At 36.0% G+C, this 15344-nt stretch overlaps 1 protein-coding gene across 12 annotated transcripts in view; it reads right to left on the bottom strand.

Moving 5' to 3' along the window:
- The window catches only part of PTPN22 (protein tyrosine phosphatase non-receptor type 22), a 58203-nt gene that overhangs the window by 12105 nt on the left and 30754 nt on the right, over positions 1-15344 (bottom strand). For 6 of the 12 annotated variants that reach the window (XR_011439277.1, XR_002808358.2, XM_014740059.3 and 3 more), the window contains 5 exons: positions 5104-5180; positions 4141-4961; positions 2577-2660; positions 2292-2422; positions 1161-1188 (listed from right to left, as the gene is read on the bottom strand). Coding sequence is in view for 8 of the 12 variants with exons in the window: in XM_014740059.3 (XP_014595545.2) it covers positions 1161-1188; positions 2292-2422; positions 2577-2660; positions 4141-4961; positions 5104-5180 (1141 nt within the window). In the remaining 4 variants the exon portion in view is untranslated. The remainder of the gene's footprint in view (positions 1-1160; positions 1189-2291; positions 2423-2576; positions 2661-4140; positions 4962-5103; positions 5181-15344) is intronic. The other 6 variants (XR_011439278.1, XR_011439275.1, XM_070268482.1 and 3 more) reach the window with 1 other exon arrangement.

The raw sequence follows: 15344 nt of genomic DNA, 5'->3' as shown, positions 1-15344 counted from the left end.
AAGGTAATGCATTTTGACAACTTTTGGTAGACTGGGGATTTGAATTAAAGCCTATCTGACCCCAAAGCTCATGCTTTTTGACCTCTATATTATATTACCTATGTATGTATTTGAATAATATGTTAATATGAATAAATTAAGCAGAAAACTTAATAAATTAAGGGAAACTACCATCTCTGTTTTAATGTGTCTAAAGTACCTATCAATGTCTAGTAAATGTTAGCTGCTGATGTTATTCAATGTATAAAACAAGCAAAGCTCAGGAAAGTACAGGAGAAGCAACAGCAAGTTTTAAGTGGCCAGAAATAATTTTTCAGAATTCCACTGTTAACAGTGGTAAAGCCTATAAAGTAGAAATGCTGCAAAATTTTAAGAGATTCTATCTGAAATAGTTTTTTTAAAGATTGGCACCTGTGCTAACATCTGTTGCCAATCTTCTTTTTTTCCTTCTTCTTCTTCTTCTCCCTAAAGCCCCCTGGTACATAGTTGTATGTTCTAGTTGTAGGTCCTTCTGGTTGTGCTATGTGGGACCCCACCTCAGTATGGCCTGATGAGCAGTGCCATGTCTGTGCCCAGGCTCCAAACTGGCAGAACCCTAGGCTGCCAAAGTGGAGTGTGTGAACTTAAATCACTCGGCCACAGAGCCAGCCCTTGAAATAGGTTTGGGGTTTTTTGGGGGTTTTTGGGTTTTTTGAGGAAGGTTAGCCCTGAGCTAACATCTGCCACCAATCCTCCTCTTTTTGCTGAGGAGGATTGGCCCTGAGCTAACATCCGTGCCCGCCTTCCTCTACTTTATATGTGGGACGCCTCCCACAGCATGGCTTGACAAGCAGTGCGTAGGTCCGCACCCGGAATCTGAACCAGTGAACCCCAAGCGGCTGAAGTGGAACGTGCAAACTTAACGGCTGTACCACCAGGCCAGCCCCTTGAAATAGTCTTTTTAAAGGATTTTATATCAAGGAGCAGAAGTCTAAAAACCTTGCCCTTGACAAAACAAAACTCCTGGCCTGGGAAAACCAGAAATAAATCAATAAATAGTGGAAGCTATTATGGGAACCATGCCTTCTCCTGAGGTTATTTTCTCTAAACCTAATGAGCCATTCTTACAGTACAAATTTTTAGGGTTAAATGTCATCTTGAAGCCAAGAGAAATAATTTACCTGATTTAGGACTCCGGAGTTTTACACTCTAAAAAAAGAAAGAAGGAAAAGTGAAAGAGGAATATGTACACAGATTCACAAACTCAAAGCAATAAATGGCATTTTTGAAATTATATTTCTTATCTCTATAGAGATAGTTATGAAATGTTGACCCTGTTTTTCCTAATTTCTGTGTGCTGAATTATGAAAAGGCATCCTTAACTCTTAGAGTGATTTTTATATATCATGGCAAGTGGTCCTAAATTGATCCTTTTTTCTATTTCCTTCCTATTCAGAAGAAATTTAATTGGAGGTAAGTTGTTGACATTGAAGTTACTTCACGACAACAGAAAAGGAGTGTTTGTTCTTTGCTCTGGGAGTTGTTAAGATAAAAGACCATTATATGTGTGTGTATTGTTAACAATAATAATAATTACTAGTAAATTAAAAGTGTAATTAAAAAGGTAGGGAATATTTGCCTACCAGCATTGCAAGTGTTAAGCACTTTTAAATGGTTAATTAATTATTTTCTGATCTCTGGAATTTTAAGATAGTTGGTTCATGGAATATATACAAATGCATGACATTGTTGAGAGTGTAGACTTTTCTTCCAGAAGCAGGGAACATTATTCCAAAAGGTTTATCTTATATTATAAGATGGACATTTGCCATTCAAAAAATTACTCTCTATAATATGTTATCACAGCTAACATGATACAGCCTACCAAATGACTACTCTGAACAAACTACCTACTTATGAAACATTTGTTTTTGCCTTAACTATCCTTCAAGAATTATTAGCTCAAATGTTTCCTCTTTGACTGTCTTCCTTGATCACTTCCAACCTGGACGGATCTCCCACACTTCTAAATCTCATCTTTCATATGGCACTGATTATATTTGCCTTGATAAATAAGGATAGACAAAAATAGAAACTTGTGTACACATCCTCTATCTCCACTGCTAGACTTTAAGTTTCTTAAGGACAATAATTGTAGTCTTTTACATCATTTTATCCCCCACATCTTCTAGCACATTGTTTTATAAGTAGTATCTCCTTAGTATTTATTAAGTGATAGGTGTTTAAAATACAAGGAGTAGGTCTGTAGCCTGTTGAATCCAATGAGTAGAGTCAGAAAAAAAGTTACTGACCTTGGTTGGTCTAAGTCTCACAGAGTCATCAACTTTCTTTGATTCAGATGTTCCACTCCATTCTAATGATGTTCCAATTTTTACCTTTACAGTTGGAGATAGGGATTTGGGAACACTCGGTAGGAATTCTCCTGAAACAAAGTAAATATGGTCCAGTTCTTAGAAGTGTTGCAGTTCTTTCAGAAAGCAAATGTTACTCAGCCATAGCACACAGAACATTGAAAGGACCTGAGAAGTAATCTAGTTAATCCACACTTTATTTTACACTTACTGAGCTGTACTCACCAGCTTCCTCTACCACAATAAAAGATTCAGGTGTCCGTTCAGGAAGTGGAGGGGGGATTTCATCATCTATCCTTAGAGGAGTTGCTATCCAAAATGTCAGAAACATAATCACAATTTTTAATTAGAAAAATCCAAAGAAAATTTCTATGTTCTAATCTTGCTGTAAATTCCACCAAGCATCATTACACTATTTAAGCTGATATCTGTTCACTCAAGGAAAAAAACAAATTCTCTCATCTTAAGTTACAAACCCAGGAAGATTTGCTGCTACTGCTTCAAAATTTATTTGAAAAGCCCAGAAGTATTTTGATTGAGTAGCTGAGTATCAGTTAATATAATATAAAACATTATATTAACTTAGAAAACTTTGGATTGTTTTCTACATTACTCCTTTCTTTTAATGTAGAATATATAATAAAGCATCATAAAGCACTTTGACATGCTGAAGACTCAGTTATAGTAGGTAAAATAAAGATTTTAGTATCTCTTCTTCATTTATAAGAATGAAGAATATTGATGTTTTTGCTTTTTACAAAACAATGGAATAACAGGGTTTTCTATAGATATATTCGGATTTTTTATAGAAAACCTCAAATGCTATTATAAGAAACAGCCACCAGATGGCACAAATGTCAATGTTGCCACAATTCTTGAAGATAAGGATTTGGTTTTGGTTGCTGTGGGAAGTTTAAGGTATTATGGGTATCTAGAAAAATAAAATTCCTTTAAATTTTAAAGTATATAAAATAATCTAATCAAAGAAAGAACTAGATCCAGTTAAAATATTTTTGTAACAAAGCTATGCATCTACGTATCTATCTATTAAGAAGCTCTACACAATAAATAATGTTATATAACAAAAGCTTTCTCTACTTCCTATTCAGGTAGAATGTTCTTTATAAATGTCTGTTGATCTACCTAAGAGAGCTAAACTTGCTCTTTGCTTTCCTTCATCTTCTCCCACATCAAACAATTATAATCATCTCTAACAGGATATTTACTTCAACTTTCAAGCCACTCAATAAAACAAAACAATATGCTTAATATGGAAAAATCCAGAATTATGAAAGAGATAAAGTATGAAAGTAAAGGGGTATATAAGATTAAAACCTCACAGAGAATACTGAATACATATTCTCATCTACTGTTATAAAAAAAGACAGGAGGAAATCAGTTCTAAGTGACCATGTGGTGCTGTTGATCAAATCTTTTGTGCTGTTCTTTTGGAAGTTGCTTCTGAATGTTATGGGTAAATTATGGACCTTTGGTATACATTTCTAGGAATGAGGATTGCCTCCTTCAGAAGCACTCCTGCTGGCATAGATCCTATACCAGATCTGACTGCCTCCACTGCCCCCTGTTTCATAGAATATTACATGTTTGTTATTGCTATTTTAACCTATCACATCATTAAAAACACTCCTGGAATTTATTTCTTTGAGGAGGAGAAGGAAGAAAAAGAAGGAAGCAGAGAATGACAAGGGGGAGGGTGAGAAGAAACCAAGTCTTCTATAGAAGCAAAGTGAAATCTAAAAGGTCATACAAACTTCTAAAAATAGCTTACCTACTGCTGCTGTGTCTTGGTTCAGTGAGGAGGAGGAATTGGTTGGAGGATTCAGAGCTAAAGAATTATGTGAATTGTGGTAAGAAAAGAGGGTTGTAGAGGATGTTGGCAATGAAGAACAAGGTAAAACAGTTCCATCTTGCTTCTTAGGTAAATCAAGAGATATCTTAGATCCAGCACTACTTGGAGACAGTGATGAAAAATAAGGATCTTCTACTAAAGACATGCAAGAATATACATTAGAAGCACTAGAGTCATGCTGCTTTGTGGTAGAGGCATTACGCATTTGCTGCTTAGAGTCATATGGTAGTGAATAATTCACTTCTGCTGAAGAAACATGCATCTCTTTTTGAGCCTGCTCAAGAGAAGAATTATGCTGCTGAGATTCCAAATGAGAAAAACTTCCCTTGATGTCCAACTCTTTGGTGTCTCTCTGTTGTATCAATTCAAAGGGAGTTGATTTGGTCCGCATTATTGGCCTCTTTGAATTAAAATATCTTCCTGCTACATTTACTGGTTTAGAATTAGGACATGTTCCAAGCAAAATGGTGCTCAAGTCTAAACTTTGGTGCTTTTGAAGAGGCTCCCCAGCTATTGGAAATGCCTTTGTCTCCCATTTCATAGTTATGTCAGCATTTTTGTTACAACCACAGTTTAGCTCCAGAAAGTCGAAAGAACTGCACTGTTTAGCAGGATGCAAAACTAATGCACCCTTTTCACTTATTTCAGAAGTCCTGAGGTCAAAGGAAGAAGTTTCTGCACTTTCCCCCCTTATCCTTTGTTTGCTCTGTTGATTCTTTATTTTTGCTTCATTTATGCTGCTGAAACAAAAAGAAAGTAATGATGATACCATACCACAAAGAGGCCTCTTCTCTTATTCTCTTTCAGTATCACAATGAATTATAAGCACGAGCCTCCCAGACACAATTAGACAACATTTAGATGTGTAAAATTTGTACTCACCCTTTTGATAAATTAGGAGAACAAGAGTCTGCTCCTAGAGTGGGATTTTGCTCAGGAAGTGAATACTTTGCTTGAATCTTCAAGAGAAATAAGTAGGAGATTGTTTTTCAATGAAGCAACGGCAATGAGATATTTCAACATTCATAAGGTTAAGAAGTTATTTTTCAGAAAATGTAAAGATTTTAAATCATTAAAGAGGTGAATTTCTAAAATATTGAACCCAGCAAGGACTTGTTAACATACTAAGATCAAAAGGATCGGAATAAAAAGATTAATGCTGTTATAGAAAATAGAAAGGATTTGCTTATTGCATCATCTTTTCAAATGTGGAAGTTTTAAAATGTTCTTGGGGGTAACTTTGTTCTCAAGAACACTCTACCTTCAGAAATCTCATCATCTCAACCCTTGACGTTAATAGGTGCTTATCAGGTCCTCATACTTGTTCTACCTTTTCCTTCCTTACTGTGCTCCAGCTATACTGGTTTTCTTGTTCTTAAGTATACCAAACCCATTTCCAATTCAAGACTTTTACACTTACTATTTCCTCTGATTGAAATACTCTTGCTCCAAATTTTGCATGGCTGGCTCCATCTAAGTAATTATTCTCTACTTAAATGTCCCCTGCATAAGGAAACCTTCCCTGAACACTCAGCCTAAAATCAAACTTCCACACACTTGTCCAGCCACTCTCAATCTTTATTTTCTTCATAGCAATTATCATATTATGGAATTTGTTACTGTGGCTCATGGAATGTAAGATATCATAAATTGTAAAATATATCCTGATTTCAGTGATGTTCAAATATTAAAAAAGTCATCAGCAGTTGCAAGATTCCACCTGTTATGGCTTTAATTGTGACTCTCAAAAAAGTATGTTGAAATCTAACCCCTGATACTGTGAATGTGATCTTATTTGGAAATAGGGTCTTTGCAGATGTAATTAAGATTAGGTCGTACTGGATTAGGGTGACATGTATCCTCATAAGAAAAGAAAAGAGAGACTCCGAGACACACAGGGACATGTTATGTGATGATGGAGGCAGAGACTGGAGTATTGTATCTGGAAGCCAATGAACACCAAGAATTGCTGACAAACACCAGATAACAGGAGGAGGCAAGGAAGAGTCTTTCCCTAGAGCTATAAGAGAGACGGTGGCCCTGATTTTTTTTTTTTTTTTTTGAGGAAGGTGAGCCCTGAGCTAACATCCACCACCAGTCCTTCTCTTTTTGCTTAGGAAGTTTGGCCCTGAGCTAACATCTGTGCCCATCTTCCTCTATGTTCTATGTGGGATGCCTGCCACAGCATGGCTTGATTAGCAATGGGTAGGTCCATGCCCGGGCTCCAAACTGGTGAACCCTGGGCTGCCAAAGTGGAGCATGCAAACTTAACCACTGTGCCACCGGGATGGCTCCTAAAACACCTTGATTTTGGCCTTCCTGCTTCCAGAATTAAGGGAAAATAAATTTGTTGTTTTAAGTCCTCTTCAGTTTGTGGTACTTGCTACAGCAGGCCTGGTAAACTGAGACTTTACTAGCCCCCTTTCAATAATGGATAGAACAATCAGACAGGAGATCAATAAGGAAATAGAGGACAGACATGAACAACACTGTAAACCAATTAGACTTAACAGACACACATAGAACACTTCACCCAACAACATACACATTCTTCTCAAACATATATGGAACATTCTCCATGATAGACTATATGTTAGGCCACAAAACAAGTCTTAATGAATTCTAAAAGATTGAAGTCATAGAAAGTATCTTTTCCAATCATAATGGGTTGAAACTAGAAATCAATAACAGAAGAAAAACTTGAAAATTCACAGATATGTGTAAATTAAACAACCAATGGATCAAAGAGGAAATCACAACAGAAATTAGAAATACTTAGAAATGAATGAAAACACAACATATCAAAATGAAGGGGATATATTGAGAGCAGTGCTCAGAGGGAAATTTGTAGTTGTAATTGCCTACATTAAAAAAGGAGAGAGATAGCAAATCAATAACTTTGCACCTTAAGGAACTAGAAAAAGAGCAAAATAAACCCAAAGTTAGCAGAAGGAAGGAAATATTAAAGATTAGAGCAGAGATAGAGACTAAGACAACAATGGAGAAAATCAACAAAACCAAAAGTTGATCCTTTGAAAATATCAACAAAATTGACAAACCTTTAACTAGAGTGACTAAGGGAAAAAGAAGACTCAAATTACTAAAATCTTAAATTACAGAAATTAAAGTGGGGACACTACTACCAATTTTACAGAAATCAAATAGCCTAACAATAAACACATAGTGGGCAGTTGATTTTACATGAGAGTGCTAAGACCATTTAACAGAGAAAAGACATTCTTTTCAACAAATAGTGCTGGGAAACCCGGACGTCCACACGCAAAAGAATAAAGTTGGACCTTTATAGCATATACAAAAATTAACTCAATATGGATCAAATACCTAAACATAAGACTAAAACTATAAAACTCATAAGAAAACATAAAAAGCTTCATGACTAGATTTGGCAATGATTTCTTGGGTATGACAGCAAAGACACTGGCAACAAAAGAAAAAATAGGCAAATTGGACTTTATAAAAATTAAAAACACTTGAGCATCAAAGTACATGATCAACAGAGTAAAAAGGCATCCCACAGAATAGGAGACAATATTTGCAAGTCACATATCTGATAGGGATTAATATCCAGAATATAGAGAGAACTCCTAACAACCACCACAGAAACCCAATTCAAAAATGGGCAAAGGACTCAAATAGACATTTTTCCAAAGATGATATACAAATGGCCAATGAGCACATAAAAAGATGCTCAACCTCACTAATCAGGAAAATGCAAACCAGAACCACAATGAGATAGCACTTTGTATCCATAAGCATGGCTACCATATAAAAACAAACAGGCTGGCCCAGTGGCCCAGCGGTTAAGTTCGCATGTTCTACTTCAGCGGCCTGGGGTTTGCCAGTTCAGATCCAGGGTGCAGACACGGACATGGCACCACTTGGCAAGCCATGCTATGACAGGCGTCCCACATATAAAGTAGAGGAAGATAGGCATAGATGTTAGCTCAGGCCCAGTCTTCCTCAGCAAAAGAGGAGGATTGGCAGCAGATGTTAGCTCAGGGCTAATCTTCCTCAGAAAAACAAACGAACAAACAAATGAAAACAAAATAACAAGCATTGGTGAGGATGTGGAGAAACTGGAAACTTTGTGCATTGCTGGTGGGGATGTAAAACGGTGCAGCCACTGTGAAAAACAGTATGGCAGTACCTCAAAAAATTAAAGACAAAATTACCATGTGATCTAGCAATTCCACTTCTGGGTATACACCCAAAAGTATTGAAAGCAGGGAGATGAAGAGAGATTTATACACATAGGTTCTTAGGACTATTCACAGCAGCTAAAAGGTGTAAGCAAACCAAGTGTCCATCGATAGATGAATGTATAAACAAAATGTAGCATATACAGACAATGGAATATTATTCAGCCTTAAGAATATTCTGACACATGTTACAACACTGATGAACCTTGAGTACATTATATTAAGTGAAATAAGCAAGACACAAAAGGTCAAATATCATATGATTCCACTGACATGAGGCACCCAGAGTAGTCAAATTCAGAGAGACAGAAAGTAGAATGGTGGTTGCCAAGGGTTGCAGGGAGGGAAGAATGGGGAGTTATTGTTTAATGGGTGTAGAGTTTCAGTTTTGCAAGATGAAAAGAGTTCTGGAGATGGAGGGTGGTAATGGTTGCACAACAATGTGAATGTACATAATATCACTGAATTGTACACACAAAATTGGTTAAAGTGGTAAATTTTATATATATTTTACCACAATAAAAAATTGGGGGGGAAATGGGCAAAGGACTTGGATATACATTTGTCCAAACAAGATATACAAATGGCTAATAAGCACATGAAAAGATGTTCAACATCACTAATTATTAGGGAAATGCAAATCAAAACCATGAGCTACCATTTCACACCCTTTAGGATGGCTGTTATGTAAAAACAAAACAGAAACCAAAAACCAGAAAAAAAAATTTGGTAAGGATGTGGATAAATTGGAACCCTTGTGCATTGCTAACGGGGATGTAAAATTTTGTAGCCACTGTGAAAAACAGCATGGGAGTACCTTAAAATTTAAATATAGAAGGGCCAACCCCAGTGGCCTAGTGGTTTAGTTTGGCGCATTCTTCTTCAGCAGCCCAGGTTCTGGTTCCTGGGTTCGGACCTGCACCACTCATTTGTCAGTGGCTATGCTTGTGGTGGCTCATGTGAAAAAAGAAGAGGAAGATTGTCAACAGATGTTAGCTCAGCGTAAATCTTCCTCAGCAAAAAAATAATAATACAGAATTAACCATGTGATCCAGCAATTCCACTTCTGGGTATATACTTAAAAGAATTTAAAATAGGGACTTGAACAAATATTTGTATAACAATTTTCATAGCAGCATTATTCACAATAGCCAAAAGGTGGAAACAACCTGTGTCCATTGGCAGATGAATGGATGAGTAAAATGTATTCACACACAATGGAATATTATACAGTCATAAAAAGGAATGAAATTCTGATACATGATACAAAATGGATGAACCTTGAAAACATTATACTACACAAAATAAGCCAGATACAAAAGAATAAATAGAATAGGCAAATTAATAGAGACAGAAAGTAGAACAGAAGTTACTAGGAATTTGGGTAGGGGTCATGGAGAGTTTCTGTTTAAGATGATGAAAAACTTCTAGAAATAAATAATAGGGTTGGTCACACACATTGTAATGCCACTGTATTGTACACTTAAAAATAGTTAAATGGTTGTAATCTATCATAACATTAATAAAAAAATAGTTAAATGGTAATTTTTTCATTGTGGTAAAATCATATAAAAATATGAATAGGGAATTGTCTCTTCCTCTTCAGTTTTCTGTTACAGGCTGTAAAATTGGTGTTAATTCTTCCTTAAACATTTGGTAGAATTCTTAAGTGTGTGGGCCTGGAGATTTCTTTTTTGGGAGTTTTTAGGTTATAGATTCAGTTTCCTTAATTGTTATGGAGCTATTCAAATTATCTATTTCATGTTTAATGAGCTGTGGTAGTTTTTGTTTCTTGAAAGAGTAATCCATTTTAGTTGTCCAGTTTGTATGTGTTGAGTTCATACTATATTCCGTTATTGTCCTTCTTTATACCTGAAGAACCTGTAGAAGCATCCCTTCTTTCATTCCTGATATTGGTAGTTTTTATCTTCTCCCGTTTTGTATCAGTCTTCCTAGAGGTTTGTCAATTTTATTAATCTTTTCAAAGAACCAGCATTTTAGTTCACTGATTTTTTCTCTATTGTTTTCTATTTTCAATTTCATTGATTTCTGCTCTTTATTATTTGCTTCCTTCTTTTTTCTTTGGGTTTATCTTGGTCTCTTTTTGTTTCTAGATTCTTAAAGTAGGAGCTTAGATTATTGATTTCAGACTTTTACTGTTTTCTAGTGTATGCATTTAGAGTGCTATAAACTTCCCTCTCAGCACTGCTGTAGCTCTGTTCCACAAATTTTGATATGTTGTATTTTCATTTCTATTCACTTCAGTATTTTTTTTTTTAATTTCCCTTGAAACTTTCTCTTTGACTCAGTGGATTGTTTAGAAGGGTGTAGTTTAGTTTCCAATTGTTTGGATCTTTTCCTGTTTTCATTCTGTTACTGACTTCTAATTTGATTCCATTGTGGTCAGAGAATACATTCTATATTATTCCAATTCTTTTAAATTTTTGAGATTGTTTTATGGCCCAGGATATGGTCCATCTTGCTATGTGTTCCATCAGCACTTGAAAAGAATGTGTATTCTTGTGTTGTTGGGTGGAGTGTTCTAAAATATTGATTTGATCTTGTTGGCTGATGTTGTTGTTGAGTTCTCCTATCCTCTTGCTGATTTTCTGTCAAGTTTTTCTATCAATTGTTGAGAGAGGGGTATTAAAGTCTCCAACTATAAATGTGGATTTGTCTATTTCTCTTTTCAGTTCTGTCAGTTTTTGCTTCACATATTTTGCAGCTCTTTTTGGTTCATATATGCACTTAGTACTGCTATGTCTTATTGGTGGATTGACTTTTTATCATTATATGATGTCCCTCCCTGTCTGCAATAATTTTCTTTGCTCTGAAGTCTACTTTATCTGATATTAATATAGCTACTCTTATTTTCCTTTTAATCATGTTTACTTGTTATATCTTTTTTCCAATCCTTTACTTTAAATCAACCTATATATTTGAAGTATGTTTCTTTTTCTTTTTCTTTTTCTTTTTTTTTTGAGGAAGATTAGTCCTGAGCTAACTACTGCCAATCCTCCTCTTTTTGCTGAGGAAAACTGGCCCTGAGCTAACACCCATGCCCATCTTCCTCTACCTTATATGTGGGATGCCGGCCACAACATGGCTTTTGCCAAGTGGTGCCATGTCTGCACCTGGGATCCAAACCGGCGAACCCCAGACCACTGAGAAGCGGAATGGGCCAACTTAACTGCTGCGCCACCAGGCTGGCCCCTGAAGTATGTTTCTTATGGATGGCATATAGTTGGGACATGTTTTCAGTTCACTCTGCCAATCTGTCTGTTAATTGGTGTATTTATGCCATTTACATTTAATGTAATTATTGATATGTTAGGGCTTAAGTCTGCCACTGTGTTTTTTGTTTTCTCTTTGTTCTCTCTGTTTCTCATTTCTCTTTTCTTTTTCCTGCCTTCTTGTCTTTGCTGAATTTTTTAGAATTTCATTTTGATTTACCTATAGTGTTTTTTAAGGTATGTCTGTATAGCTTTTTTAGTGGTGGCTGTATGTATTACATTCTCTCTCTCTCTTTCTCTCTCTCTCTCTCCCCATATATGTATGTGTATATATATATATATATATACACACTTATCGCAGTCTATAGGTATTATCATTTTACTAGTTCAAGTATAGAAACCTTACCTCCCTTTACATCTCTAACCCTTCCCTGTTTATTATATAATTGTCTTAAATATTTCCTCTAATACATTTAGAACCACATCAGACAGTATTATAATTTTTACTTCAATCGTCAAACAATTTAGAAAGCTCAAGAGGAGAAGGAAAACCTATTACATTTACCCATGTTTTTGCTTATCATGTTCTTCCTTCTTTCATCATTTCCTTTCTGTTTAGAAAACTTCCTTTGCCATTTTTTTAGAGTAGGTTTACTGGCAACAAATTCTCTTAGATTTTCTTCATCTGAGAATGTCTTGATTACCCCCCTTCATTCCTGAAGGATATTTTCACTGAGTGTAGAATTCTGGGTTGACAGTCCTTTTCTTTCAGCACTTGAAAAGTATTGTGCCACTTCCTTCTGGCCTCCATGGTTTATGATCACAAATCCACTGTCATTCTTGTTTTTCCCCTATAGTTAAGATCATTTTTCTCTGGCTGCTTCCTAGAACTTTTGTCTTTAGTTTTCAGAAGTTTAATTATGATGAGTCTTTCAGTACTTTTTTAGCCCCACCTTTTTTCTCCTTTCCTTCTTGGACTTCAATGACACAAATGTTGGGGTTTTTTTTTTTTAATTATTATTATAGTCCTTTAGTTCCCTAAGGCTCTGTTTTCTTCTTCAGTCTATTTTACTTATGTTGTTTAGATTGGGCAACTTCTATTGCTCTGTCTTCCACTTCATTAATTCTTTACTTTGTACTCTGTATTCTGCTGTTGAGTTCATCTGTTGAGCTGTTTGTCTCAGCTACTGTATTTTTCAGTTCTAAAATTTCCATTTGGTTCTTTTTATATCTACTGAGGTTTTTGCTGAGTCCTTATATTTATTTACTGGTCTCTTCTATTTTTTAATTTGTTTTAAGCATGATTATAATTGCTTGTTGAAGCATTTTTATCACGGCTGCTTTAAAACTTTTGTCAGATAATTCTAACATCTCTGTCACCTCAGTGTTGTCATCTATTGACTGTGTTATTCATTCAGTTTTAAATCTTCCTGGTTCTTGGTATGATGAGTGATTTCCAGTTGAAACCTAGACATTTTTGTATTGTTACGAGGCTCTGGATCCTAGTTAAACCTTCTCTTTCAGCTGTATTTTTTTTTTCTTACTCCATTCTGACAGGGGAAAGAAAAGGAGGGGTGCTGCCTTTTTATTGCCTTGTTAATGCCAGGTGGAGTCTACCTCCACCAGTTTCCTCACTTAGCCTATGCTGACACCCAAGGGGATACACCATGGGAGAGGCTCCCCATGTGGTCTCCACTGACACTGTGGTGGAGATGGTCTCATTACTGCTGGATGCTGGTGAAAGTCCTGACTCTCCACTAGGTCTCTTCTGATACTACTTCAGTGGGGAGGCATTGGGGTGCCATGTTACTGCCAGGTGGAAGCTCAGGCTCCCCATGGGGTCTCCACTGACACTGCAGGGAAACCTCATTGCAGGCCAGTGGAGATGAAAGTCCTAGCTCTTTACTTGACCTTCTCTGATACCACTCCAGCACTTTATTACAGTCTTGTGAGAGTGGGAATCTAGGCTCCCCACTCAGCCTTTGCTGGCATGGGTAGGGTTAGGGGCCATTTTTTTCTTTGGTGTTGACTGAAGTAGAGTGATTGTTATCTAAAAGTTTTCTGTCTTGCTGGGCTGCCCCTTTCCTGGTCCTTTGGCTAGAGAGAGCAGGCTTTTGTTTGGGCTTTTTTTGTCTGCACCATTGGCATTTCCAAGTTGTTGACTTCTTCAGTTTCAAGTCTGGGATATATGAGGCAAAAGAAAACCTAAAGAACTCACCATCATGTTTTTCCTCAGGTCCCAAGTCCCTAGCTAGTCTGTCTTCTCTCCATCTTTCAGAGTCTTTTTATATTTGTTTTATATATAATATCCAATGTTTCTACTGGCACTTAGTGGGAGGTAGAGGGAAAAGTATGTCTGTTAGATCTTCCCAGAAACAGAATTCCTCCTTGGCTAGCATTTACCTTCTGTGGGAGGTTGAACCATGTTCCTATGTTCCCATTTACTGACTAAGGGCCCACTCCAAAAAACCCAACCATATGGAGCCATGGTACTGCTATTGGGCTAAATTTGAGTATTGACACTTCCTGGAACCTGAATAAAGTATTAGCCCACATTCTCCAGCAACACATTAAAAGAATATTCTTTGTTCAAGAAAGGTTTATTCTAAGACTACAAGGATAGTTTGATATTAACAAATTCAATGATATGACTGTATTAATAGGTCAAAGGAGAAAAATCTATGTGATCATTCCATAAATACAAAAATATGCCATTGACAGAATTCAACATTCTGGAAAAAATTCTTAGTAAAATAGAAATCAATGAATACTTTCCTTAAACAATTAAAAAATAAATATCTCCAATCAAGTCAGCATCATAATTAGTAACGAAACATGAGAATCTTTCCCATTAAAATTAGGTTGTCCATATCACTTTTATTATTTAATCATGGTCTGGGAGTACTAGCCAATGAAATGGGCATGAATAGGATATAAGTAACAATCTCTGGCAACTGTACTCTTTGTTTCCATGTCCTTCTACCACATTGTTTCTCCTTAGAGTAGACAACTATAAGATTGCTTAGTTCATTCCCTAGCCTCAACAGTTTTTCTGACTTTCTCTCCGTCCCCATGCTTCATCATTCAACTGAGAGGAGTTATGATCAGGGTCATGTCTTATATACTTTGTATTGCTGATGTTGTGAAAACAGTAGGTCCTCAGTGAATACTTTCAGATTAATAATCCAAAATGGATATTAAAAATTAAACTAATATGTGGAAGGCAGGTAAATCAGTAAGTTTGTATTCTTAAGGTTTGCTCAGAACCTAGTACTTTATAATTACACAGTAAGGATTTGACTTACACTTTTCTGTGATGAGATCAAAATAGCATATTCTAGAAAGCTCAATATTTTTTATTTGGAATTTGGTCAAATCATAATTGTTTTATACCTAATAACTTCTACTAAAAATCTTTTGGATATTCTAAACTATTCTCAAAATTTGATGAGACATATGCAATCAAACTGAGGCTAGAGTAACCTGAAAAATCACATCAGTATTCAACTATGATTTCTCTTTGTAATTGTCACTCTTACTTCTAACTCACCATACAACTGTCTAAAACATGGGAGCAGAATATACACTTTCCCTTTTGCTCACTCCTTTTGTTTCTAAATTTAGTTTAAAATTGTATGCAATAGGTTAACCAAGAGGTTAATTTTCTAAG

Source organism: Equus caballus, chromosome 5 (assembly GCF_041296265.1).
Source record: "Equus caballus isolate H_3958 breed thoroughbred chromosome 5, TB-T2T, whole genome shotgun sequence".
NCBI classification, from domain to species: Eukaryota; Metazoa; Chordata; class Mammalia; order Perissodactyla; family Equidae; genus Equus; species Equus caballus.
This window is presented reverse-complemented; position numbering and strand designations above follow the sequence as displayed.